Below are 26,046 nucleotides of genomic sequence, written 5' to 3' on the forward strand. Positions count from 1 at the left end.
GACTTTATTATTGTAACCTGGAATAAATTCGGATGAGAGCTACCAGCACAGCAACACCGTCTCCTGTGGCTCACTCGTTTTTTTTCCTGTTAAAACAGGTTATTTGTATCTGCTTGCCTGTCCCTCCACCTGGGACCTGCAACATGTACAAGATTAAAAATTGGCAACTTTATATTGTTTTAAATTTGATGATTGCTACTTGTTACATCTATGTAAACAATTAACTTAAGGTTTACCATAAAAGGTAGAAAATAAAATATTTGGTTGCTTAAAAAAAGAGGAAACTGACCTAATATTACATATGTGAGTTTACAGCTACTTTATAAAACTTCACTAACGTCATTCATTCAAAAGAGGCTAAACTAAATGCTTCTTGTAATTTCTGAACAGTTTTCTTGAAAATAGAAGGTTTTCCCCCAAAGCTTTAAGAAGACAAAATAAAGACGCTACACTTTTTCTACTCTACAACCACAGATCAAAGGGAGGTTTTATATCGAGGGGAAAATGTCAAAACGGGCTCGACTTTGTGGATCATCACTATGGTCTTAATATGAAGGGATTATTCTTCAATTGAGTAACAAAGTCAAGCAGAATTCATGTTCAACACATGAAGGAAATACAAAGCAGAAATCCTGCAGGACATTTACACAAAATTAGGGAAGTGTAGCAAAGCTGCGAAGCAAACTTACAAGACAATTATAGGTCTGGGTCTAACTCAGTTGGGAATATTTTCTTGTAAAGCTTTTTGGTTCTTTCTGACCAGAGCAGAGCCCAGATGAGTAGGATCATTTACCAGATGGGAGACATCAGGAGGGACAGATCAGCCAAACAAAGTTAGACTTTTGGTAAAATTATAGGGCTATATCAAAAATATTGTGCATAAAAACAACAACAAAAAAAAGGAATTCTGCTTTTTAGAAATAATTTGTTGCCCTACATCTCATGACTGAAGTTTGGTTTTAGAAAAGATAATTTCACACTCATTCAGAGAAACTTTGACATGTTTTGAAGGATGTCAAGAAGATCATATGTCTCTTATATTTCGGACATGTCACTTGTATGATTTTTTTTTTTTTTTTGTGAAATTAGTCCAGTTTGGCAAATTAGAAGTGACATTGACTTTTATCTGCATATTATCCTGTAGATAAAAAAAAAAAAAATCTAATCTGACACATTAATATGCACAGCAGCATCAATAATGTTGCCTGGCATCATGTTCGGCCATTTGCACCCGTTATTATCCATGATAATAATATGATCTGGAGCAGATGGAGCATTACATGACCGAGGCATCAGCCTGATGTTAACAGATGGCATGTGGTTCTTGAGCTGGAATGTCGTGTTTTCCCTCCCTTTAGAAAAAAAAAAAAAAAAAAAAAAATCATATTTCAACCAAAGAATGTTCTGTTTTGGTCTTATCACAAAGCGTTTAATAAAGCAGCATCCTGCCTTGTCCATGTGATCCCTTGGAAACTTAAAATACTTCAGAAATCTGTCTGGGGAGCATGATAAAAAACGAAAAAATTCCCTGGCTTTGTCATGCGCACCATTGTTTCCGCTTTCCACCGGTGAACTTGCAAATATTAACATTAGTCAGTGTGACGCAGTTATGTAAAAGTTACACCAAGTTCTTTCAGGCTTCACACAATAAAAGCCTTGATCTTGAAGTGATCTTTGTTAAAGCAGCTCACATGCTGAGGGTAACAAAGACCCTGAATTTCCTCCATTTGTACAGAATCGCCTTATAAATAAGAAAGGTGGTTTTGTAACTATTTCTGTCCTGATAAGCATCAGTGACTCTTTTCTGAAGTTCAGTTTTCCTTTTTTTTATCGTTTTCCTGACTTTCTCTGTGCTGTGATGATCAAACAGAGCATTTGTTAAAAAAACAACAAAAAAACCTTGGTAATATTTAATTTGAAGTGATGTGCATAAGACTGACATGACATAGTCATGAACATAAAGAAGTCTTTATGAATGTTTATGACAGTTGTCATGAAGTGTCATTTGGTAAATAATGACACTTTTAATGCAAAGTTGTTCTAAAAGTTGCATTAAACGTCCATTAAAAGTGCCAACTTTGCATGATTTTGTAAATAATGATAATTTAATGCAAAGTTGGCATTTAGAGCAACTTTGCATTAAAAGTCATTATTTACTGAATGACACTTCATGACAACTGTCATAAACATTCATAAAGACTTCTTCATGTTCATGACAGGTGTTACGTCATGTTTATGACAGTGTCATGTCATGTTTATGACAGTGTCATGTCATGTTTATGACGGTGTCATGTCAGTCTTATGCACACCCCTTCAAATAAAGTGTCACCAAAACCTTTAAGCAGCACCTCTGACCACCTTTGACACAGGGTTTGTTGTTTTTAATTGTCATAATTTGATTAACAACTCAGCAGTTCTAATTGTGAAGAGTGTTGCTGTTTCCCCACCCATAAATCCTGCTAATATTTGTAGAAAGAAAACGATTAGAGGCAGACTTGTATGTGGGGAGCAGAATGAGGTGACTCATGCTACCCGTGGGCTGAAGCAGTCAAAACAGCCGCCCCTCTCCTTCCATCTTCTCCAGCCTCCTTCTCTCCTGTCTTCGCTTATACCATTACCTCTTATTTTCATCCATTCATGTTCAGCCCTCCTCCGAGTGAAGATATGTCTCTTGTGTCTCTGTAGCAGTGAGCTGGAAACACTGCAGCGCTGCGAGCGGGGGCAGCAGCTGCCCGACGACATATTACGAAGTGCCAGTCTTGGATCTCAGACGCCAAACTCTGTTCAGGAAGTGACAGGCCCAGTTGTTAGAGTCAGGATCTGTGTTCCTGCTGTCAGCTTAGGAAGCTTCAGGGATGGAACAAGTAGCTGGTTTGGCTTCGAGAAGGGAAACAGGGAGGCGTTTGGTGGAGATTAGCTGATGAAACTTGGGTACTGTGGAGTGACACAATATGAAGTGGTGGTTGCATTTTTGCCTTAAAAAAATGATCTCCGCCCCCATTTACAGATGAGGTGGTAACATCTTCAAACAATGATAGCAAAACCTTGTATTTAAGAGCAGCATGCACTGCTTCAATATGTGATGTCATGAACAAAATGTAAAGAAATCAAACTCTGTACGAGGAAGAGAACTGTAGCCCTTCACAGGTCTGATTCATCCTTGAGTAACACCCAGATGTGACGCATTGATCTGCTCAATCAATAACAATTGAGAGTAAACCGTATAGAAATCTCCAGGTACAATGCAGTTCATTAAAGAGACAGGCTCTGTGTCCAAGAGACAAATATGTTTTTGGTGAAAGATGAGCGTATCAACCCCAGAATAAAAGGAAAAGATGTTTTGAAGATGCCGGCTGAAGCTGGTTACAGAGGGTCATTATCTACAGTAAAACAAGCCCTGTGCCAACACTGGCTGAAAGAATCCATTACCCGACAAGAAAAAAAGACAAATCCACGTCTGAAAATGCTCCCAGGGACAAAAGACATTAATGCCTTGCGCTCAAATGAAACTAAGATTATAGTCTTTGGTCGTTGTATAAAATATTGAAGCAACGTCGCTACGGCTCAGCCAGAAAATTTAAACATTTATACATATCACAATTTTGGAAAAAAACAAAACAAACAAAAAGCATAACTTAAAACAAAAAACAAGAAACTGAAATATTCTCTCACACAACTTTGAGCCAGCAGTGATTTTAGGCTATTTCTATCTAAAGTTTACTTTAGCAAATCTAATAAAGCAACTATCAGAACCATTAGGTCACCAAGTTTCAGATCTAAAATTTACCAAAAATGTTTTATAGTAACATCGAAATAATCCTGCAAAATACCACTGTATCAAACTATTATCCCTGTGATTTAACTATGTGTGCAAATCAAGTTGTGCAGCTATTTGAAATCAGCTTCTTCTGGACGCCTCCACCCAGTGTTTTCCTATATGGGGTTCAAGTAGATTGCCGCGCTGTAATTCTTGTGTTTTTCCAGAAAGAAGCAGCCTCTTCTTAGGGAACCAAAGTTTATTAGAAACTGGATTTCAATTCAAGGAATATTACACAGATTTTTTTTTTTGGCAAAATATGAACATTTGAATATTTTAACAGCTTTACCAAAGGAAAATTACTATTTTGAATATATGCTCATCTGAGTGTTTAATGCTGGAAAGGAAGCAGGACTTTGTAAATTCCTCCCTATTTCCTGATTATTGTCTGTTTTATTCCTGGCAGATACATTTTAAAGAATATCTTGGTTCAAACAGTGGCACATTTCTTATCACGTAATTGTGGATATATTCATTATTTCCAATAAGTACAAATAGAGTGAAGCTTTCGGTAACACTTTATTTGAAGGGGGGTGAATAAGACTGACATGACACTGATAAACATGACATAACACCTGTCTTTTAAGGTGTGCCACAAATTTCATTTGCCATGTTGCCAGCAGATAAAAATGTAATGTACTATTTCTTATAATGTTTATTGTGAAAGTTTTTAACTTCTGACCAGCTCAATAATTTTTTTCTTAAGTACTTTGATATATGAGTATGAGTAGGTATGAATATTTTGGGGCTTAACATTTCACACTAAGTCGGAAAAAGACATGCTAGTAAGTGAAATAGCTGAGTTTGGAGGGGAAATAAATATTCTAGCACAAGATTTGCAAAGCAATGACAAAAACTTTATTTACAGGAGTCAAAGTGAGGGAACTTTGATCAAACTGTAGAGCACGGTGGTGGTTGCATCATGACTTTTCTTGTGTATCAGACAAAGTGTATGGAATAACAGAAAAAAATAACTGAGTCAAAATAGCAAAATAATTGGAACTTTAAAGTTTTTGTTTTTTATTCATTAGAGAACGTGGTCGGGGTAACGACATGCGTCAGCATTCCTGCAGTGTGAGGGACGACAGGCGATGTCCCAACACCTGGATAACAATATTAGTTTCAGTGCTTTTTACCTGCTGTTTGACGTTGCAAATAGATATAGCAGAAGTAATTATTCAGTGTTGTGTGCAGCCTGGTTCCTCTCATGGTGCATATAGAGTGTGAGGACGTTTTGATGCAACACATCGATTGCCCCACTTAGTCGGGACACAGGGATGCAAATTGTTGTTGCTCACCCAGTTTGAATGTGTTTTACTTTAACGCAGCCACACTCTCCGTTTGCATTGTCGACAATGTTGTTTTTCAACAAATATAAAATTCCAGGAAGTGAGGCTGAAGGAAGGAAATTGACAAGAAAACATTTTTACAATAAAACATAAACTCACAAGGGAGAATTTTTTGTGAATTATGTAACAAATGCTCCTCTTTTTCTTACTGTGTATCAGTTCTTTAGTTCTTCTGTCAAAACCCCAGCGTGAATGTTATGCATAGTTTTCCTGCATGAATGGGAAATGTTTCAGTATCAAAAATAGGACACTTGTGTAACTTCACTTTTCATTACCATTCTGGGAATCCAGCATATTTTTAGTGCGTTGTGCTTTACTGGAAAACAGTGTGCATCTTGAATCTCTTGGTGATTGATGGCATTGCTCTATTTTTGGCTCTCACATGCTGAGACAGTCTAAATCCATCCTAGGAGTGATATGATGTGGGCCCAAAGATGCATCATACAAAAAGAAAGATGGTTAGGATACGGCTAACAGAAAAGTTAGCTGTATCCTTCTCACATTTAATTATGTCGCAACCACAAGCTACCATGTTTCTATTGAAACTGTATGATGTAGACAAACAGAAAGCAGTGCATAACTCTGGAGTTGAAGGAAAACATGGTTTTATTTTGTTGTTTTAATCAGAAAGCTAAAAGTCACAAGTTGTGGTTTGTTTTTTTTGCACACCACACATTTCAGATATTCCTACAGCAACATGGAAATCATGTAGCATTTAAATTCGCTAAAACTACGTACTACTTTTTGTTGGGCTGTTGCATAAAGATCCCAATCAAATACATTAAAGCTTCTGTTTCTGACAACCATTTTTGCCAGGCATAGTAAATTAGACCACAAACAATCAACTCAAAAGTGAATATGTGATTAAAGACAGTAAAATTCAAAGCTTATGTATGTTTGTATGAATACTGAAATGTTTATGATCAACCCTCCACATTACAGGATATGTTAAAAAAGATGAATGAAAGCTTCCAACGGAAAAGCATCAATCGCCTTTAAGTGTTTTTTGAAACTTTTCTTTCATGACTTTCTTACATTTGTTCAAATGCTTGTGTTGAGCAATCTTTGATTTAGTTAAATTCAGACCAATGAAAGCTACATAATCTTCAAATAATAACCAAGTATTAAAATCAGCATGTGATGTTCTGGTAAAAAATAGACGGAGCAGGATGCCTTTGTTGAGAATGCAGTTAAGTTTAAACTCTTTGAATCCACATCACAGTTTGTCTTCAGTTCCTCCCTGCATCACATGATTTTCTCTGGTAACAAGGATTCCCCTGTGTGCATGTTGCTCCTGTTGGCTCCAGCATGCCCATAAAGGGCAGAACCTCAAGGGCATGCAGCCATTTTGGGTCCAGCTCTGTGTGAGTTCTGTGGCACGGAGGCGCTAATCTGCATGAGTCATAAACCACATCCAGAAGCTGCTGATGCTGCTGCTGCTGCTGATACCCAGCTAAGGACAAGAGGGAAGACAAAAAGGGACGGTTGCCAGGTGATAGAATCTGGTGGCGACACGCGGATTATTTTCCCTGCGAGCGTTCATGCTTTGAGGGTCCCAGATGTGTTCAGCAGCAGAGACAAACACAACCTCAGAAGTGCATCATGAGCTTTTAAATTAGCTAAAATACTTAATGTGACACAAGGGGAAATGAGACGTGAATGACAGGGAACCATTAACCTGCTAAAAAAAAAAACACTCAGTTGCATGAACGTGTCGTTAAGAAGGTGTTGTTACTGAACTGTGACCCGCGTAACTGCGGCCCTCTTAACTAACATGGAAAGAAAAGTGCAACATCCAGCAGCGCTCCTATTTATCATTTGAAAATTCAACACTTATTTACTTTAAATTGACCAAAGTCCTCTCCTTTACTAACTATATTTAATTTGTCAGTACAAAACCGACTTGACAATGACGGATGAATGGATATATGGACCACATAATTAGATAATGGCATAAGGAATTACATTTATTGACGGTCTTGTTTTCTTTTCCATTACCTAATGGTTACACAGAGTGCTAACCTTCGTCCTCCTCCATTTCTTTCTTCCCTTTATTTTGACCAAATTGATCCAGATTGATCAGATGTGATACTCTGCCACCCATTCTGGGACAGAAAGCTTTTAGAGTTGCTTTTTTTATCTGCTCCCTCCTGCAGAGCATCAGTGTAACTTGGTAAAGCTCTAATTCTGATGCCTCAAGCTTGATTTGAAAAACAATACGCAGGAGGCCAGGTTCACCAGCACAGCTGCAGACACTGATAACACAGCTGTGTTTCTGATGCTTTTACTGATCTAGAATTAAAGAGAACTTGCTGTTTATGTAAAATAATTATTGCAAGACATTACTTGTCACAATTCAGTTGTCAAGGATTTCTTACGCCGTGACACTTGAGTGACAGATGTGTTCCTTTCTAAATTAATTACGCCATTTTATCAAGGTAAAATGGCGGTTAAAGGCATAACTCATCTAAAAGCAACATAAAACACCGTGAGGCAGACTTACCATCACATGGTTTCTGAATCAATGCAGTGAGCTAATAAATACATTGCTTACTTTCTGGTTAAGCTTTGCAGATGGTTCACTCAACCCGAGATGCTGAATGCTTAATAGTGAAAATGAAGCTATGATTTACTCTAATTTGTCTTAAAACTTTACAACTTGGGTGTGGTGTGGTGGCGCAGGGGTAAAGCACAACCCACATATGGAGGCCTTAGTCCTCAGCGCAGCTGTCACAGGTTTGATTCCTGGCTTTGGTGACCTTTGCTGCATGTCTTCCCCCTTCTCTCATTACTCACTTTCCTGTCAATTAACTATCAAATAAAGGCCACTAGAGCCAAAACAATCTTAAAAAAAAACTTTACAATTTACCCATTTGAGATTAATCCTAGATAATGTAAATTTAATTCCCAGGTGGGCATGTTGTTCTTCACTATGGAAAAAGACAGTGACATTATGACTAAAGTAAACGACCTGATTCAGCAGAAAAGTATGAATAAACGTTCACTTTTCAATAAACGGACACCGTTGGACGGCTGCTCAATGTTGAAAATCATGTTGAACTTTTAAAACAAAGCTGGGTTTCATCATCTGGTTACTGCTGAGCTCTCTAGGGGACATGGAACAAATTTTCTTTTGTGTTCCCTCACAACATGCTTACTGCAATATTTTCTGACCTTTTTGTATGCAATCACAAATGTCGATTTAAAATGTCAAATATATACACATTTAAATAGCCTCAGTGAAAACGTGTTCATTATTAACTCTTTGGTGCAAAACATTGATTGAAAATTGATTTATTCACTGCATGTTTATGTCTGTTTGTGTAAGTTTGAGCTGGAACTGCACATGAAAATGGCAAAAGTTTTGCAAGGGAAAAAAATCCCGCATGTCCCCTAGAGGACTCCGGAGATTCCTGACCCTGGATTGTGAAAGCTCATTAAAATCAATTAGGAGGTTTGAAGCAAACTTATTTTTTCATTTTTATTATTTACAAATGAAGAAGACATTGAAGAATGAAAAACCTTCCCAGAAGCGATGGCCTACCAAATTACTCCAAGACTCAAATTTGCATAAAAACGTCTCTGCAGTACAATGTTGAGGTTACAGATTGAGAAAAATATTCTGTGTCCTGGCAACACAAACTTCAGGAAGACGTATCCTGGTTCATCATACATAAACCTAAAAGCATTTCAAAATAAGAGCATCATCCAGACAGTCAAACATGGTGATGGTCTACTTTTCTGCTTCAAAACCTGGATGATGGAAAAATGATGGAACCATGAATTCTGCTCTCTTGCAGGAAACACTGAAGGAGAAAGTTGTCCATTCTCAAACACCTTCCAATGGAGCCAAAATAAAGAAATTTTTCTGATTAGACTGGACCAAAATTCCTCAGCCATGATGCAAATGACTCATTGGCAGTTATTGCAAACACTGTTTAACCTCAGTGAATCACTAATCCTGCATTGTAGTGCAGGCCTAAGGCAACATGAAGCAAAAACTATGAGGAATATCCACGATTAACTAAAAACAGACAAAACCTAAATTCAAAACATGACAAAAGAACTCGGATCCTGACAAAGATGTGAAAACTAAAATAAGACTTTAGTGCACTACTTTAGACTTTAAATGTATTAAGTAAAAGTGTTTGTGTTTGTGTGGTGTCATTTCCCCTGAGCATTAACTGCTGCCTGTTATTCTGACGCATGAATATCACGTGGAAGTAGAGTTTGTTCAAATTTATTACATTGTGCAGAGTTGGAAATGCTGCCACACTTGCCTCGTCTGCATAAAACCACAAATCAGATTCAGACTCCGGCCAAAGTATGCCTTTCTAATTAAGAAGCTTTATTCTTTTAAATGGCAGAACTCTCTTGGGATAATGAAGTGCTCAGTCATGGAAAGAAAATGAAATCCCAGTGCACTTATATGGTGCTTTGTGAGTGAGAAAGGAAGCATGGATCCGGCTCCAGATGGAACAAGCCTGAGAATTAGGTGAAGCTAGATTTGAAAATTTTACTAACATTATGTGCTCATGATAGAGGGCGATGTCCTGAAGCAAAAACAAAAATTGCTATATTTAGAAAGAGTACCCAGCACTTTTCCAAAATCTTAAAACAAAGTCTTGACCCTAAAAAGTCAGTTTGTTCCTTCTGGGAATTCATATTCTAGACAAATTTTTTATCACTGCATATCCTGTCCATGTTTTCATGTCGATTCTATATTTTTAAAAAAGACAAAACTTTATATTTGTCTAATCACTCAAACACTTTACACTACAGCAAGACTCACACAATCACAAACACAGATTCATATACTCATCCATCAATCACTAGGCGACTTAAAGTTTAGTGCCTTGTCCAGGGTCATTCAGCAGAGCACAGGTATGGAAAAAATACATGTACACCTCTGACACACCACATCCCAAAGGTGCTCTGTTAGGTTGGAATCCGATTGAAATCATTGCGCCTTAATGGTTAGCAAAAAGGTTTTGGTTGGACTTGAGCTTGTTGAAGCAGCATCGATAGTCGTGTAGGTTGTGGTGTTTAGATAGTGCTCAGCGGCCGATTCATCCTAATTATGGAAACCCCGACAGTGAACCTCCGAGTTTGAGAGCCGCTAACTAAAACATACGTTCTGCAGGGGGAGGTCCATAAGAAAAATAATAAATTCTGGAGTTATAGCACTATTTTCTAATAAAGTTGCTGAGCTGAGAGCTGCAGCTCAACGATAGACTGCTAGCTATCCCTGCTCCAGGCAAGTCCTGTGTGATGCTAACCAACCAATCAGCAGAAACTTGACGGCACCGCCCCTCATTTGCATTTAACTGTTCTTGACGACAACGCTGCAACGCACAAGGAAAAGTAAAAAATGGAGACGCTTGTATAAGGAAAGGACAAAACTAAATATATACATTTCTTGGCGAAAATACACGTGTAAGGAGAATAAAAATTCATATACTTTTTTTGATGACAGTGCATGTATAAAGGAAAGGAAAAACAAAATATATACATTTCTTGACAGTACGTGTAAGGACAAGGAAAAACAAAATATATATTTATGCTTTTATTTTTTATTATGTCAGTTTTGGTCCTCCATATAAGGCAGTCTCAAAATGAAAAAAAAGCATTGCTAACTTTTCACTTGAACTTGACCATTTCTACATGCAGAACAAATATCTGAAACTGTGTCTAATAGCTGCAGCACATCGTGGCGTCTTTGCAGGATTAATTTGTGGATCTGAAGTAAATAACTGACTGACCCTTGGTTATAAAACTGCATGTTACAACAAAGGAGAAGAGCCAGAAAAAGGAGTATGTAAACAACCACAGTTTATTTCAGTGCATGTGTATGGATGTTGCATTTGTTGATTTGTAAAGTAAAACCTTATAAAAGGAGCATGAGTATTCCGATGGGTTGACATATAAAGAGGAGACACTGTGAGAATGGCTTGCTTCCTAAGGATCCATCAGATCAAATGTCATCGTAAATGTGTTGTCAAAGGTGAGATTTCAGGGCATGATGTGTGAAGAATGGAGAAAGCAAAGACCAGAGGAATCTGTTTTAAGAGATAAACCTCAGACCAGCTGCAAAGCGCTGCTCTGGAGATTTAAGAGTGTGAAGCTGCAGTGCAAGATTTGCTCTCAGTGAACTGAGCAGCTTACGGTGTTTAAGCGTTAATTGAATTATCGGCAGCAGTTAAAGAAGTTGCTTGAATTTAAATTTTTTGGCATGTAGGCCTACTTTCTCCTGTTTTTCTACATATTAACTCTAGTAGTAACAACTCCAACCATTTTTAAAACATTTGGCTTAAATATTCACTCTTTTGAACATTATACACGAAGGCGGTGCAGCGTCACCGCAGTCACACAGCAACTCCACAGGCACTATGATGTTTTAATATCATCCTGTTATGATTATCATAAGACCTGTGACGTTAAGACGGGACTGCAGCAGACTGAGCAGAGCAGACTGCAGCGTTCCTGAGATATCCTTGACACCAGATAGTTAAACCATCTGCAGTAACATCCTCCAGCAGTTTCCCAACAGCAGTCCAGCTGATTGATGTGGCGCTCTGGTAATTTGATTTGTTTCACCCTGGATAGCAGAGTCCTGTCCGTTTTCCAAATGGCTCGTCCTGTTGCTACAAATGACATGTAGTTAGTTGCTAATTACCGCAAGACCTTTAATACGTGTCCACAAGACACACGGAGCGTAGACTGTCTGGAAACGATTCTTTTATTTCGAAAGGCTTGTGTAAAAGAAATAGTGTCAGGAAACTTCTGGACAGCGACGTCCACAATCACAAACACACGACTGATAAGTAGGCAAGTGATGCATTGTTTCAAAAACTGCGGTCAACATTTGTACTCAGCCCCCTTTACTCTGAATAAAATTCTGTGGAAACCAATCGACTTCAGAGATGATCTAATTAGTAAATAAAGTTTGGGTCTCAGAATAAATGAAGCTGTTCTGCAAAGGCCTCAGAGGGAACATTAGTAAAGACCAAAAAGCACAGCAGACAGGTCAGGGATAAAGTTATGGAGAAGATTAAAGCAGAGTTAGGTAATGAAACATCATCCCACCACGCCTTCAACATTTCACAAATGCTCCGTTCGACCCATCATTTGAAACAGAGCCGTACAAAGTTATTGTTGTTTTAACAAGCGGGGACAACATCTGGAAGGAGGCAAAATTACATTTTCAGCGTTTTGGTCTGCATGCAAAACATGTGAAGTGGAAAACTAACACATTGCTTCTCTTCAAAGAGACGAAGAAGCTGGTCATACTTGACGGAAAGATGTATGGAGCTAAATTCTTGAAAAAAATCACGTTAGAGCCTGTAAAGATTTTAAACTAAAATGGACGTTCGCCTTCCAGCAGAACAACAAACCCAAACAGGCTGCAAGGGAACAGTTTGGATCAAAGCATCGAGTTTCGATCTTTCAAAAGCTTTTTAACTCTTTCGTCCACTTGATGTTATTCTGCAGCAAAGCAATGTGTTGTCTGCTCCAGAAAGAAGAAATATGAACTTTGACTTCATGCTGTTCTGTTTGTGTCAATCAGAGACCTGATGAGGAAGTGGTGGTGGACCAGGGAGGAACCAGCTCAGTGATGAACATTCACTATGAGAAAGAGGAGCTGGAAGGTGAGAACTATTTATATTTGGAAAACTGGGTTGATCTTAAATGTCTGGTGGTTGTCTTTTCCTGGGGGCATGCATTGGTTTTTCTTTGTGGTCCATCTGGCAGATTATTCTACAAATACAGATGCCAATCATAAGCATGTTCATGTCTGGGAAAACAAATTCATTTACTCAGAGAAGAAGAAAGAAAAGAAGCATAGTGGGTTTGATTTTAACTTATAAACTGAATTTTTTCCTCCCACACTTTCTAGAGGAGTACAGCAGCACTTCATACTTTGTGTCACTGAAACTCAGAGATAATTTTACATAATTTAGAACAGAAGGGAGGATTTCCGGTCCTTGTTTCCTCGGGACTCCGCTGAAAACACTCGAGCCAGAACTGTCTGCCACCTCAGCCTACGACCCAATCAGGTCCAATTTGTTTGTTAGTAATGCTTATGTTTGCACATAACCACACAATTGTTTTATATCACATAAGCATCAAAATGAGAAGAAAAGGAATGTAAGGCATGAGGCACCAAACACATAAGAAAAAGAAAACAACCCAGATATAAAGATAAATATTCTGTAGTGGTTCTGCAAGCAGAACTAAATTGCGACATTCGTTTTGTTACGTCTTTTGTCACTGCTTTATATAAACCCTTTGGCATCAACTGCTTTACCTTCTCTCAGTTTGTTTCTGTGATTACCTATTTTGTACCTCTTTTGTTGTTTTTAAATTAAAATGTTTTATTTTTAAACATATTTCCATATTTCTTGAATGTGTGAAGCAGCTTAATCTGCAGGCCTGTTGGAAAGACGGTATATAAATACAAGTTTGACTGATGCTTTTAGTCAGTGTTAGAGCTGCTGGTGGAGTTCAGAGTTCAGAAGTAAAGAGTTATTGATTCTATTTTAACACCTCTAGATTTGATACGGAAACACTTTGTTTTAACACTGGATTTTAACTACTAATAATAGACACCCTAGAGTTACAGACACAGAATGTGACTCTACTAGAGTAAAATTAACTCTGCTTTTGCATAAAGTCTACTAACACCAAAACATTTGACACTTTTGAATTTGCTGTGTAACCGCAGAGATAAATTTCACAAACAGGCTGCAGTTTGGCTACATCTTATTAAATTAATTTGTTGACTCAGCCACATCTCTAATCTAGCGAGTCCAAATGAAGCTGACTCACACATGCAGCTCTTGATTCCACTCATCCTCCTCTTGCCTTGTTTAGTTTCCCGTTTTCGCTCTTGTTCAGCTTCATTCAGCTCTGTTTAGCTTTATTTATGTGACTCTCATTCACATTAATTAGCCTTGTTCAAAATGGGTCCATTGTGGAGCCAATTACATGCTGTCCGATTCAGTCGTTTTAATCATCACAGTGCAACCACAAACTATTTTGCTGGAATTTTGGAAGGTGAAATAAATAGAAATAGGTAGTTTTCCAATGTCTTCTAATATCTGCACCTTAATTTTTTTTTTTTTTTTTACAAGAATATGAATTGTTGAATTTAAACACGGTGGGAAATAGGATGTTACTTGTAAAAATGGCTAAAAAGTCACACTTATAGAAACAAACTTTGTAATTTGAGCCGTGTTAGGGGATTAACTTCAGCTCAAAACTCTTCCTTTGATACCAGTTGTGGAATATTGTCAGATATTATCAGCTACGCCATCTACTAATGCCAGTAACATGGGAAAAAAAAGGGTATATAAAAACCAAAGGGGTATTTGTCATGTTCTAATTCTGTTGAGATATTTGAGGTTAAACCGTGGCATCATTCTCAAACTTTTTGCAGCCGATATCTCCTTTTTTTTTTTAAAAAGAGGTGTCCTGTATTTAACTTTGTTTGTTCGATGGCCCGAAAGCTGACCGGCCTTCCTGTCTGCACTGAAGAAACTTCATGTGGCTTTCTGTTAGCATTAGCTTTCTTTCTGTCATTTACCCATAAAGGTCAGATGTACGGAGAGCTTCACACATCTGTCAACAATTTCTCCCACCTCTAAACCTGAACCAGAGTTAACTTTTAGCCCGTAGGCTGGCTCTCTCACCCAGCCTGTCAATTTACAGAAGCCGTGTTTGATTCCTAATGGTGTCAGGTAAAAAAATCTCTTAGTAAACATTAGTAAAATCTTCACCTCTCCCGTTAGGACACAGGACTCTGTTTGTCGGGGTTCGGATGCCGAGGCAGAGCCATCGACACCACAAACCCCACGGATCCCGCCACCGCAAGAAAGATAAAAGGGCAGGAAGCATCACGACACAACAGAGCGAGGACAGTGAGACAGCTGGCAGCAGTCACGGTAACACACACACACACAGCACCACACACACTCCGTCAATATAAAGATCTTCCTGTTTACTGTTTTGTGTGACTCGTTACAGTCACACGTATGCATGTGCCCACAGGCTCCTCCCACTCAGATCAATCCTGCTGATTTTCATCACATGGTTGTACGACCACTGCACTTCAGGCAACAATTGACGGGCCACTAATGACCCAATTAGGAACAGGACTGGATTTCTGTGTAGAGTCTTTTGTGAAAGTGAATGTGCTGCCATCTAAAGGCATGACATATGTAAGAGACTGTGTCCTCTCTAAGAACTAAACTTCACCTCTGTGTCCCTCCTTCCTCCCTCGCTCCCTCATATTCTTTCACTCCGTCAGACACGCCGTCCCAGCGGGTCCAGTTCATCCTGGGCACAGAGGAGGATGCGGAGCACGCGTCCCATGAGCTGTTCACCGAGCTGGACGAGATCTGTGTGAAGGATGGCAAAGACGCCGAGTGGAAGGAAACGGCCAGGTCAGGAAGCCTCCGCTGGGAGAAGCTGAAAACAGAGCCTGTAATAAAGTGTCTCACTGCAGGGCTGGCAGAACGAGATCCATACATGTACAGCTGGTTATTACATTTACAGCTCAGGGAATCATTTATCGCTTCAGGTGAGAAGATGAATTACAAAATGCTACTTTCAAAAGGAGCAGAATTTCAGATTTACATGCTAATGTCAAGCCTTCGAGCCCCTCCAAAATAATTGTGCAAATCTTCTGATACGATGTTGAAAATGGGGGAGGGAAAGTAATCTCTCCTTGCAGTTTGCTGCTGGTAAAAAGCTGGTCTGCACTGATCAAACTTTCGAGAATAAAATAAAAACAAACCAACATTGAACTTAGGAAAAAGCCTTCTGAATCAAGTCAAATAATTTTAGCAATGTAGGTAAAATGTCCGACGAAGCCAAGCGCAGAGAAACTTTTCAGGCAGAATACTTAAATAGATCATAAACATTGGATGATTTACAGCAGGAAAAAGCAGGAAGAGACGAGGCATGGAGCAAAGACGGTGAAATAATGGAGGTGTCACAAAGAATAACAGAAAGAGCCAGTGGAGAACAACAACACTGAAATGTTACATAAACACTGATGAGTGGCGAATGGCAGGGGAACCAGAGGAGCTGATCAGAGACGTGAGGAAGAGGAAGATGGACAGCAGGTGTGCCGCGAAGCAGGCTGACAACAGAGCAGGAGAAACACAGGAGGAAAGAATAATGTGAGAAACTACAATCTGGAGCACAAAGGGGCAAGACAGATGAATAAAATAACTAAAACAACTGAATAAGATAAAATGGCAAGAGCTCACAGGAAATGATCAAAACGGAAAAACAAATGATACCCCAGGTCCAAACACCTACATATCGAGATATTAATTTTGGAGTTTTTGCCTTTATTGTCTGGTTTTTCTTTTGAGAAAATCAGGTCTGGCGCAAAACTAATTAGTTCAAATCGCTTCACTTATGCAGCACCGATTCAACAAATCCATGTTGCTTTCATCAATAAAAATAATCGAGACAGATTCAACGTTAGTTACGTACAGTTTAGTCCTCGTTGTAAAACAATGAACGTTCATTATTCGAATTGGTAAAACTTTTATTATCTAAGGAAACCCAGCTGACTGCATCAAAATAAAATCAGAAATTGTCCCAGTAATTACTGTGATGAGTGATTATATTTTGGTTTGAAGACTATTTTCAATAATGCTAGCTCACTCTCTCAAACACAGTGCAAGTGGAAGATATTTCAACAAAAAACTATAAATAAACCAGAAATAAAAGCCACACTCAACCAAAACCATAATAAAATGAAGTGTGGTGTGTAAGCAAAATTTCCCTTCAAAATATTAATCATCAGAAAGGAAATTGATTTACTTTATCATGTGAATAATTGATTCTTTGCTTACAAGTCACTGAGCATTTACTTCTCCTGAATGAACGTGAACAGCTTTTGCAGCAAACCCTGAGCGCGTATCTTTACGAGGAAGAAACGTCCAGGCTGACCCTGAGCGGCCATCTGTCACGACCAGCCGGGGGTTTAACAGAACAAAGCTAATAAAACGAAACACAGAAGCGGGAATCTAGAAGTACTTTCACTATTAAACAAAAGCAGAGCTGATGGTAGCAGAAAAACTAGAGAAGCCAAAAGCTTCTCTCGCGCATCATCTTCCTTTAATCCAGATTCAATTCAGTAATCGGTTCAGTTTGTTTACATCGCGCTACTTTAAGTAAAACATCAACACCACTCAAGGGTTAAACTAGAAATATTTAAACTGGACTCTATTGAGGTGAAGCTCCTGATCTGCTGCTTGTTTTTATGTTGCAGGTGGCTGAAGTTTGAGGAGGACGTGGAGGACGGCGGAGAGAGGTGGAGCAAGCCTTACGTCGCCACACTTTCCCTCCACAGCCTGTTCGAGCTGCGCAGCTGCATCATCAATGGCAGCGTGCTGCTGGACATGCGAGCCGACTCCATTGAGGAGATAGCAGGTGAGAAATTTCCTCTTGTGTGTAAACCAGCATCTCAACATCAGAATGCTAGAAGACACGTGAAAAGTTGTCACCGATGTTGCAAAAAGTCCGTTTTCGTTGTGATAATGGCCAACATCCGTTTTTATGAGCTTTGCTGGAACTTTCCTTTTGTAGAAATGAGACTTATTGATATAAACCGGGACGCAAAAACATTCAACGAGCTCTTTATTTCAAGATCAAAGTGATTTATAGATAACATGAACGTTTTGCATAAGGTGGACATGACAATGGTCAATACTCTAACTTTTCTTCATAGAGGTTACAACTGAGCTGATTCACATTAATCACTCTGTACCTAAATATTTTAACTGAATTCATATAAAACATGAACTACTTTTTTCTTTTTGTTAGTTTGTAATGCTTGTTGCATATACTCTAATTGGTGAATAAAAAAAAGTTAAGATGCCATAATTAGCACATCAATAATGGTGTCATGTAACATTTACATTTTGAACATTTGAAAGTTCAGTTCCTTTTGGGGGTTTTTCTCTCCTGGTTTGTCTTTCTCACATAATTTGTTTTCTTTTATTTATATAATCTCCTGCTTTAGAGTCCAGACACCAAAATCTGAAATAATTTGGACAGAAAAACATTTTCATTCCGCTACAAACTTAGTGTTCCTCTTTGACCAAATACTGTCAAACAAAATCATCATGCACAAAGACAAATGGCATTTTTTGTGTTGTTATTTTGGCTTAACTTAATTTGTATAATGACCAGCTAGCACTGCTAGAAGTGACAGAATGCATTGGGATGCAACTTTATCTCTCTCTCTGCTGCGTCTGCAAACCCACAACCTGTACTCACCCCCTGCCTGCAGAAGGCTCTTGCAGAGTACAAGCAGAAATGAACTGCAGAAACAAATGAGTATAATCTATCATGTTCACGCTTAAGGCCTAAGCCTTGAGTTTAAGGCAAAGGAAGGAGGCATACTATATCAGTTATGGGTCCCTACAGAGGCTCGTATAAGTGTAACAACCTAAACCTTGCAAGTATGTGCGCGCACACACAGCATTTTTTTCACAGCTTTTTCTTGCTTAAATAAGTTTTTTTCTTAAAGTTTCTCATGTTAGATTTTATTCACTCCAACACAGGCAGTGACTTAAAGTTTGTCATGTTAAGACAAACATTTTCAAGTGGAAGATCTTCAAGTCAACTCATGAAAATGTTAAAGGCATTTTTACACCATAGTCTTGCCTCAGATAAAAGTAAAACATTAACTTTTTTTATATTCATGCATTTATCTTGACTTTGCTCTCTAATCTAATTTCTAAACAGATAATAAGAGCTGATTTTATTATCTTTTCATCATAATGTTTGAAGTTACACATTGAAACGGAGAAACAAGGAGCAAGAAAACAACAGACTTCTTCATAACATAAGGCCATGTTAGCTTTAGTTTTAATTCGTTAACACACATAACCCTGCAGCCCTTAAAGCTTCCCGGGCTTTACTGCATGCAGGCTTCATTGTGTTGCTCTGTTGTCGTTGTCCTTATTAACAAGTTTCACTGAGGTCAGCTCATTATCGCTGATCTTAAAGTGCGCTCAGAATAAATTCACTTACTGCAGACAAAATGTGCGCGAGAGAATCTCCTGGTGGCTGTGGGTAAAGAAAGGAGGCAGACTAATGCACAGTCTTGTGCTGACTAAACAAGTCAGCTTGAAAGGACAAGTAAGACGCAGACAGAAGCTGTTGTTCTTCAGGTCCATATGGTCTCATATGTCAGCAGCATTGATTCAGCTTCAGCAGCACATAGGCTGCTCTTAGCGCAGACAGGCAGATGTATGAGAACACTGGTGTAACACAGAAATTGGAAAAAGATTAGTGAAATTACAACATTTCTTGTTCAATTTAATATTTTTTCAGTTGTTTATGAGCTAAAAGTTCATAATTAGTTATAATTCATATTAACTTCTGGAAACAAGGAATGTGTAAAGATATAAAAATATCTAAATGCAATGAAAGTGGAAGAAGTGTGGTCTTCTTACCTTTGGAACCGTCTTCTTATGGTGATGTATCCAGAAAGGAGAAAAAGGACAGGAGAAATGTTGTGAGGACTGTAAATTGGAGAACTAACCAACCGGAACTGCACACAGAGATTTAAAAGCACAAAAAAAGTCCACATGAGGTTCTGACAATGTCTGTCAAAATGTTAATCCAAGAGCATCATCTGTTGAACTCTGTTCATCTGTGTTTTTGACCTGACACAGTTACTTAAAGTTAAGTAACAACATTGGAAGTTGTTTGTTAGAATTTCCTGCATGGTGGATCATTTTGGAAAAAATGCTCAGTGCATCCTCTTCCATGTGACAACACATCCATTTGACAAACTGCTATTTAAAAAAGACTTATTGTTATAAGTCTATTCTCTGTTTACAGCCATGATCAGATGCATTTGAGTGCGGTAACAGATTCTATATAGTCAGCCATATGAAACTGTGTCTTTGATCCTTGGGGTGCAACTCCAAAAGCCCATTTTGTGTCAGAAATTGACATTTTAAAAGTAACTTTTTGATTTGAAAACAATTAAAGGGCTAATTGTGAAGATTTCAGGCTCTAACATGTGATGTCAGACCTTCTCCACGGAGACAAAAGCAGTCGTGGTTAGCAAACTAGATAAATACTATTTTATTAAGTCTCAGCTGCTTTTGCCCACAAGCCCAGTGTGAGTCTAAAATTGCGTTGCAGACATGGTTCTGGATCACCAGGAGGCGTCGCACGAGCTGGATGACACCGTCAGAGTTAGGGTGCGTGAGGCTCTGCTGAAGAGACACCATCACCAAAACGAGAAGAAGAAAAACCTGATTCCAATGGTACGCTCCATCACCGAGGGAGCACGCAAACAGTCCGAGCCTCAGGTAGTAGGTACGACTCATCACACACTCATCGGTGGGGAGCGGTTTTAATTTTGCAGGACTAAAGCAACAGACACACAAGTTACATTGCTTTGCAAAAGTGTTCACACCCCTTGAAAAGTTTTCACGTTTCGTCACATTACAACCACACACTGCGTGGAGTGTGTATGGACAGCAGTTTTTAAGTCTTGCCACAACTCTCAGTTTGGTTTAGGGTTGGACTTTGGCTGTTACATTTCATTCTCTAAAAAATTTTCGTCCAGGATTGCCTTGTGTTTTAGCTCCATCCCATTAAATCCTGCCAGTTTCTTCATCCCCACTGAAGAAAAGCATTCCCACAGCATGACGCTGATGGAAGTGAGTACAGGGAGGTGTGCAGTGCTTTTCCCAGTTTGTGGAAACCTTTGGATGGTTTTCATGGCTCCCTTACACATTGGTGGACTTTAATCACCACTAAGGTCACTTCTGAAGCCAACTGGACGCACTAGATTTCACCTATCGGATTAAAAGGGGCCAAATGCAAACGAATGCAACACTTTTCACCTTTTATTTGTGACAGATATTGAAAATGATAATTTCCCTTCGTTGTTGTGGTTGTTGATTGCTTTGTGTTAGTCTAAAAAGAATGAATACTTTTTGAAAGGCACCACAGAATCCTCTTCAAGCAGTAATCCTCCAGTACTTCATTGCTTCCGAGAATTAAGAAACTGGCAAGAGGAATCTAACTTTTGGAGATTTTTTTTCACACTTTGTTCTTGGAATGATATTTTCTCTGATTCAGCTGCGTTTTCTGTGAATCACATACATGCACACACCCACACTTTACCATCCATTAGGCTCCGCCACGTCTCCCCAGCCTCCTCTGCCGATGGAACCGGCCAAGAACGGCGCTGGACCGGACAGCAGTCAAGTGGACCTCAGTAAGGTAAACAAACCGGCTGAGGATTTCTCATTCATTTCATTAATATGGATGAATAATGGAAAATATATCATTTGTTATTTATGAATATTCACATGCTCATCTCAATACAGGTTACAGTATTGAGATGAGCTACAAATGATTTTTACCTCTAGTGCAGGAGGTGGATGTTTTAAATCTGTGCTTCAGTCTGGTAGTTTTCTCTTTTTGCTGCAACAGGTTGACCTGCACTTCATGAAGAAGATTCCAGAGGGCGCCGAGGCCTCAAATGTGCTGGTCGGTGTCCTGGACTTCCTGGAGAGGCCCGTTGTTGCGTTTGTACGCCTTTCCCCTGCTGTTCTGCTCACTGGACTCACTGAGGTTCCCATCCCCACCAGGTAGACAGCCACAGCTCCATCAGGCCTTGCTGGCAGGTCATGTTAATTCAGCTTTCAAAGGAGAGTTTATGAAGTATGGTTTATCTGCTGGTCCAAATCAGATTCCTGTTTATCCTTCTGGGCCCTGATGGAAAAGCTCAGCAGTACCACGAAATTGGACGTTCGATGGCGACTATTATGACGGATGAGGTGAGAGACCTTTAAGATTTTTCAGAACCATTCACTCTATTGAACTTTTTAGCATTTTTTTTTGCAATAATCACAGTTTGTGTGTTTTTTTCTTTTCTTTACCTGAGTAAAAATAAATGCATGCCAGTTTTTATTATTATTATTATTATTATTATTATTATTGTTTTTATTTTTCTCCCACATCCCTGTAATGCACTACTTCGTGTTGGCACATTACAAAAGAAAATGAAAAAGTTAAAGAGGTGTGAATACCTTTGCAAAAATATTGCAGCTTCTGAACCACCGATGACAGAAAAACTGAACATCTTTCTTGCAACGTTTTTCTTTGATTATTTTTAAATTTCTCATTGGATCAGATCTTCCACAACGTAGCGTACAAGGCGAAGGACAGAAGCGACCTGCTGGCAGGGATAGACGAGTTTCTGGACCAGGTGACTGTCCTGCCGCCAGGAGAGTGGGACCCTTCCATCCGAATAGAGCCCCCAAAGAGCGTCCCCTCTCAGGTAATGCATCTTACTTTTCAGCCCTGGATTTTAACCTCACTAGAGGCATTCAAAGTTGTTTATGTAATATGTGCGACTTGTTTTTTGTTTTTTTTTGCTTGCTTCTGACCTGCAGGAGAAGAGAAAAATGCCTGGAGTCCCCAACGGCACAACCCTGCAGGTAGAAGAACCACAACATGCTGAACACCACGGGCCGGAGCTGCAGAGGACAGGAAGGTAAGCAGCTGACCAGCCAGGTTTGTTACAGAGACTTGTTGCTTAATTATGATCAATATGGATGATTCTGACTGAATGTGCAAACCTTTTAGCATTCTGCTTCTTAGTTGCTGCTATGGGCAAAAACTGAATTTCTGAAGAAACGAGATGGGACAATATTAAGGGCCCAAAGAGGATTAAAGCACTTCTCAGATACTTTGTAAAAGGTTTTGTATTTTTCTTTCTGCTTGATAATTATGCACCACTTAATATAGATCAATCACACAGAAACCCAGTGAAATACATTGAAGTTTGTGGCCACAATCTGCAAAACATTCGCAAGGCCATGTATGTCACCTATTAGCTCCTCAAAAAAATGTTTTTTTTTTAAAGATTTTGTGGCACTAGTGACCTTTATGCATCAGTAGCCTGACATGGAGAGAGGCAGAGAGGCGGGGAAGAGACGCAGTAAATGGCCTGGGGTCAGGAAATGAACCCAGAGCAGCTGTGTCAAGGACCACAGCCTACAAATATGCATCTTCTGCTCTACCACTGAGCCATATGATGCCCTCTTCTGTACTTTCTGAAAAAGACTGGTGATTATTTACCCGGTGTTATTTGGTTTGTTTTTAAAAAGTGGCAACATGTTTGCCATCGTCATACATATAAATATAGCAGCGCTTGTTTTCTCTCTAAAATGAACAACCTGTCTTCAGGTTGTTCGGCGGCCTCATACTGGACATCAAGAGGAAAGCTCCTTTCTATGTGAGTGACTTCAAGGACGGCCTGAGCCTCCAGTGTGTGGCCTCCTTCCTCTTCCTCTACTGCGCCTGCATGTCTCCTGTCATCACTTTTGGAGGACTGCTGGGGGAAGCGACTGAAGGACGTATTGTAAGAGCAAAACCGTATTTACGCCACTATGAGGTGCTGTTTGTTCTCATCATGTGTGAGTGAAGACGAATCAAACACAATGCAATACCACCACCCGTTCCAGAGCGCCATAGAGTCGTTGTTTGGTGCTTCGATGACTGGAGTGGCCTACTCTCTGTTCGCTGGGCAGCCTCTCACCATTCTGGGCAGCACAGGTCCAGTACTGGTTTTTGAGAAGATACTCTTCAAATTCTGCAAGTACGTTGAGAAATTAAACGGCTCCTTTGCTGGCTAGTCGGGCCTTCGTCGGCCTCCTCTGACCCCCGCCTCTCTTTTCTTTCTCAGGGACTACGATCTGTCATATTTGTCTCTCCGGGCTTGCATTGGCCTGTGGACGGCACTGCTGTGTTTCATGTTAGTGGCCACAGACGCTAGCTCTCTGGTTTGCTACATCACTCGGTTCACTGAGGAGGCATTCGCCGCCCTCATCTGCCTCATCTTCATCTACGAGGCCTTGGAGAAACTGTTTCACTTGGGGGAGCTGTACCCCTTCAATGCAAACAGCGAGCTGGACAAACTCACGCTAGCATAGTGAGTAAACAGCTTCTTGTTTGTTTTTTTTCCTGTGTGTATTTGCAACTTATTTGCGTCTTTTTTCCCAAACCCTTGTAAGAACAAAAAGAAAAAAGTAAACAGAACCCAAACATATTCATTTAGTCAGTCAGCAAATGTTAATTTCCTGTTTTGTGTCCATCTCTCTGTGTAGCTGCAGGTGTTCACAGCCTGATAACCCCAGTAATAAAACCTTTGAGCTGTGGAGCGAGAGAAACATCACGGCCTGGGCTGTATCCTGGGAAAACCTGACTGTCAAGGTCATTTCGTTACATCTATATGCTTTCCATTCATTCATCATCCCTGCATGCTGTGATTTATTTCTGCCATATTTTTGATTGTCCAAAAAAAAAAAAACACACATAATCCTGCCACTATTTTATTTATGTTTGTGTTTTTAATAAATAATTCATATTTAAAGAGGAAAGTATGTTAGTTTTGCAAGTTTACAGTTTTTTTTTTTTTATCAGATACTTTACCTTCAAATAATTTCGCATTCATCGAGCGTCGTTGACAGGAAAACCTGTTTGTTTTTGTTCATTATCACTTGAAGCTACACGCTGTTTGCTAAGAAATGACCAAATAACATTCTAACTTTATTTTGTTTGGTGTTTCAAAGAGAGAAATAAGCTACGCCAGTTCAATGCTATTGAGCTCCATCCGTTGCTTTGGGTTTTAAAGAACAAAAACCAATTACAAATATTAGCTTTTATGACACACAGCAATCTGTGGCCAAAGAAGAGAAAATGAGGGAAGTTAAGTGACTTAGTGCGTCCTCTAAAAAATACCTAGAAAAAGATTGTCACATTGTTACCAAGGCATGTCATTAACTTTTCAGTCAATATGTAGCTCACCTACAAGGCCTTTTCTGCATGAGGCTGCATCCTTCTGTTGTTTATATTTCTTTGCTTCAGAATGTTTTTTTTTCTTTTTGGTTAACATTCAACAAAATCTCACCTTCCCTTTACCAGTTAATCTCTCTGAAGCACATCTGTAAGGCTGACATTTCTAGCATTTCATCTTGACAACACAAAGGTGTTTGTTATTTTCAGGAACATGTAATTACTTTGTTTTTTTTTATTATTATTATTATTATTATACTTTTACCCAATCAGCTCAAATAAAGGGGTCTCCATGTTGTTTTTTCTTGAGTCTGGGCTGAAATCTGTCTGCGTCCCCACAGGAGTGTATGAGCCTTCAAGGACACTTTGTTGGGACAGCATGTGGACACCACGGTCCCTTCACCCCAGATGTTCTCTTCTGGTCCATCATCTTGTTTTTTTCAACGTTCTTCATGTCGGCCTTCCTCAAGCAGTTTAAGACAAGTCGTTATTTCCCCACCAAGGTACCTCACCACCTTGTTGATGTATGATGGTTGGCAGGATCATGTTTTTTTTGTTTTTTTTTATATTCTTAGCAGGGACCCGTCAAAGTTGATTGGAAGATGAATGGAAGCAAACAGAGTAAATAAATGGAAGAAATATCTGAGATTAGGCTGGAGGTTTACCTTTCAGCAGTCCAACGACTCTAAACATACAGCCAGAGATGCAATGAAAGCGTTTCGAGCAAAGAATACCCCTGAGTTAGAATGGCCTAGTCAAAGTCTAGCCCAAGTCCCGGACTTGAAAATGACTATTTATTGCCATTTTTCAAAGTGGAATGGAAATATTGTTCCCTAGATGTTCGAATCCGGCAGAGACATACCTCAACAGATTTATAGGTGTGATTGTAGCAAATCAACACCAGAGGAGAAAATCGAGCGGTTGGTTGTACTGTTTTTTATTTTTGGAGCATCAGAGAAAAGAGGGCCAAATACAAACACATGTAATGTTTTTGTGATTTGTACAAAATGTTGAAAATTT

General features: G+C 39.2%; 1 protein-coding gene and 1 long non-coding RNA gene across 2 annotated transcripts in view; one reads left to right on the forward strand and one right to left on the reverse strand.

Moving 5' to 3' along the window:
- LOC107837901 (uncharacterized) overlaps positions 1 to 1,212 on the reverse strand; it is a 5,789-nt gene extending 4,577 nt beyond the window's left edge. The window contains exon 1 of the long non-coding RNA XR_001663950.1: positions 18 to 1,212. This is a non-coding gene — a long non-coding RNA (uncharacterized LOC107837901). The remainder of the gene's footprint in view (positions 1 to 17) is intronic.
- LOC103147635 (electroneutral sodium bicarbonate exchanger 1-like) overlaps positions 1 to 26,046 on the forward strand; it is a 37,048-nt gene that overhangs the window by 7,646 nt on the left and 3,356 nt on the right. The window contains exons 2-16 of the mRNA XM_007566076.2: positions 12,734 to 12,815; positions 14,958 to 15,110; positions 15,476 to 15,611; positions 17,459 to 17,619; positions 20,353 to 20,529; positions 21,356 to 21,444; positions 21,658 to 21,815; positions 21,917 to 22,004; positions 22,361 to 22,507; positions 22,623 to 22,723; positions 23,419 to 23,593; positions 23,697 to 23,830; positions 23,918 to 24,163; positions 24,339 to 24,444; positions 25,368 to 25,529. Of these exons, the coding sequence (XP_007566138.1) occupies positions 12,734 to 12,815; positions 14,958 to 15,110; positions 15,476 to 15,611; positions 17,459 to 17,619; positions 20,353 to 20,529; positions 21,356 to 21,444; positions 21,658 to 21,815; positions 21,917 to 22,004; positions 22,361 to 22,507; positions 22,623 to 22,723; positions 23,419 to 23,593; positions 23,697 to 23,830; positions 23,918 to 24,163; positions 24,339 to 24,444; positions 25,368 to 25,529 (2,115 nt within the window). The remainder of the gene's footprint in view (positions 1 to 12,733; positions 12,816 to 14,957; positions 15,111 to 15,475; positions 15,612 to 17,458; positions 17,620 to 20,352; positions 20,530 to 21,355; positions 21,445 to 21,657; positions 21,816 to 21,916; positions 22,005 to 22,360; positions 22,508 to 22,622; positions 22,724 to 23,418; positions 23,594 to 23,696; positions 23,831 to 23,917; positions 24,164 to 24,338; positions 24,445 to 25,367; positions 25,530 to 26,046) is intronic.

The sequence above is a fragment of the Poecilia formosa genome, unplaced genomic scaffold (assembly GCF_000485575.1).
Source record: "Poecilia formosa unplaced genomic scaffold, Poecilia_formosa-5.1.2 Scaffold186, whole genome shotgun sequence".
NCBI classification, from domain to species: domain Eukaryota; kingdom Metazoa; phylum Chordata; class Actinopteri; order Cyprinodontiformes; family Poeciliidae; genus Poecilia; species Poecilia formosa.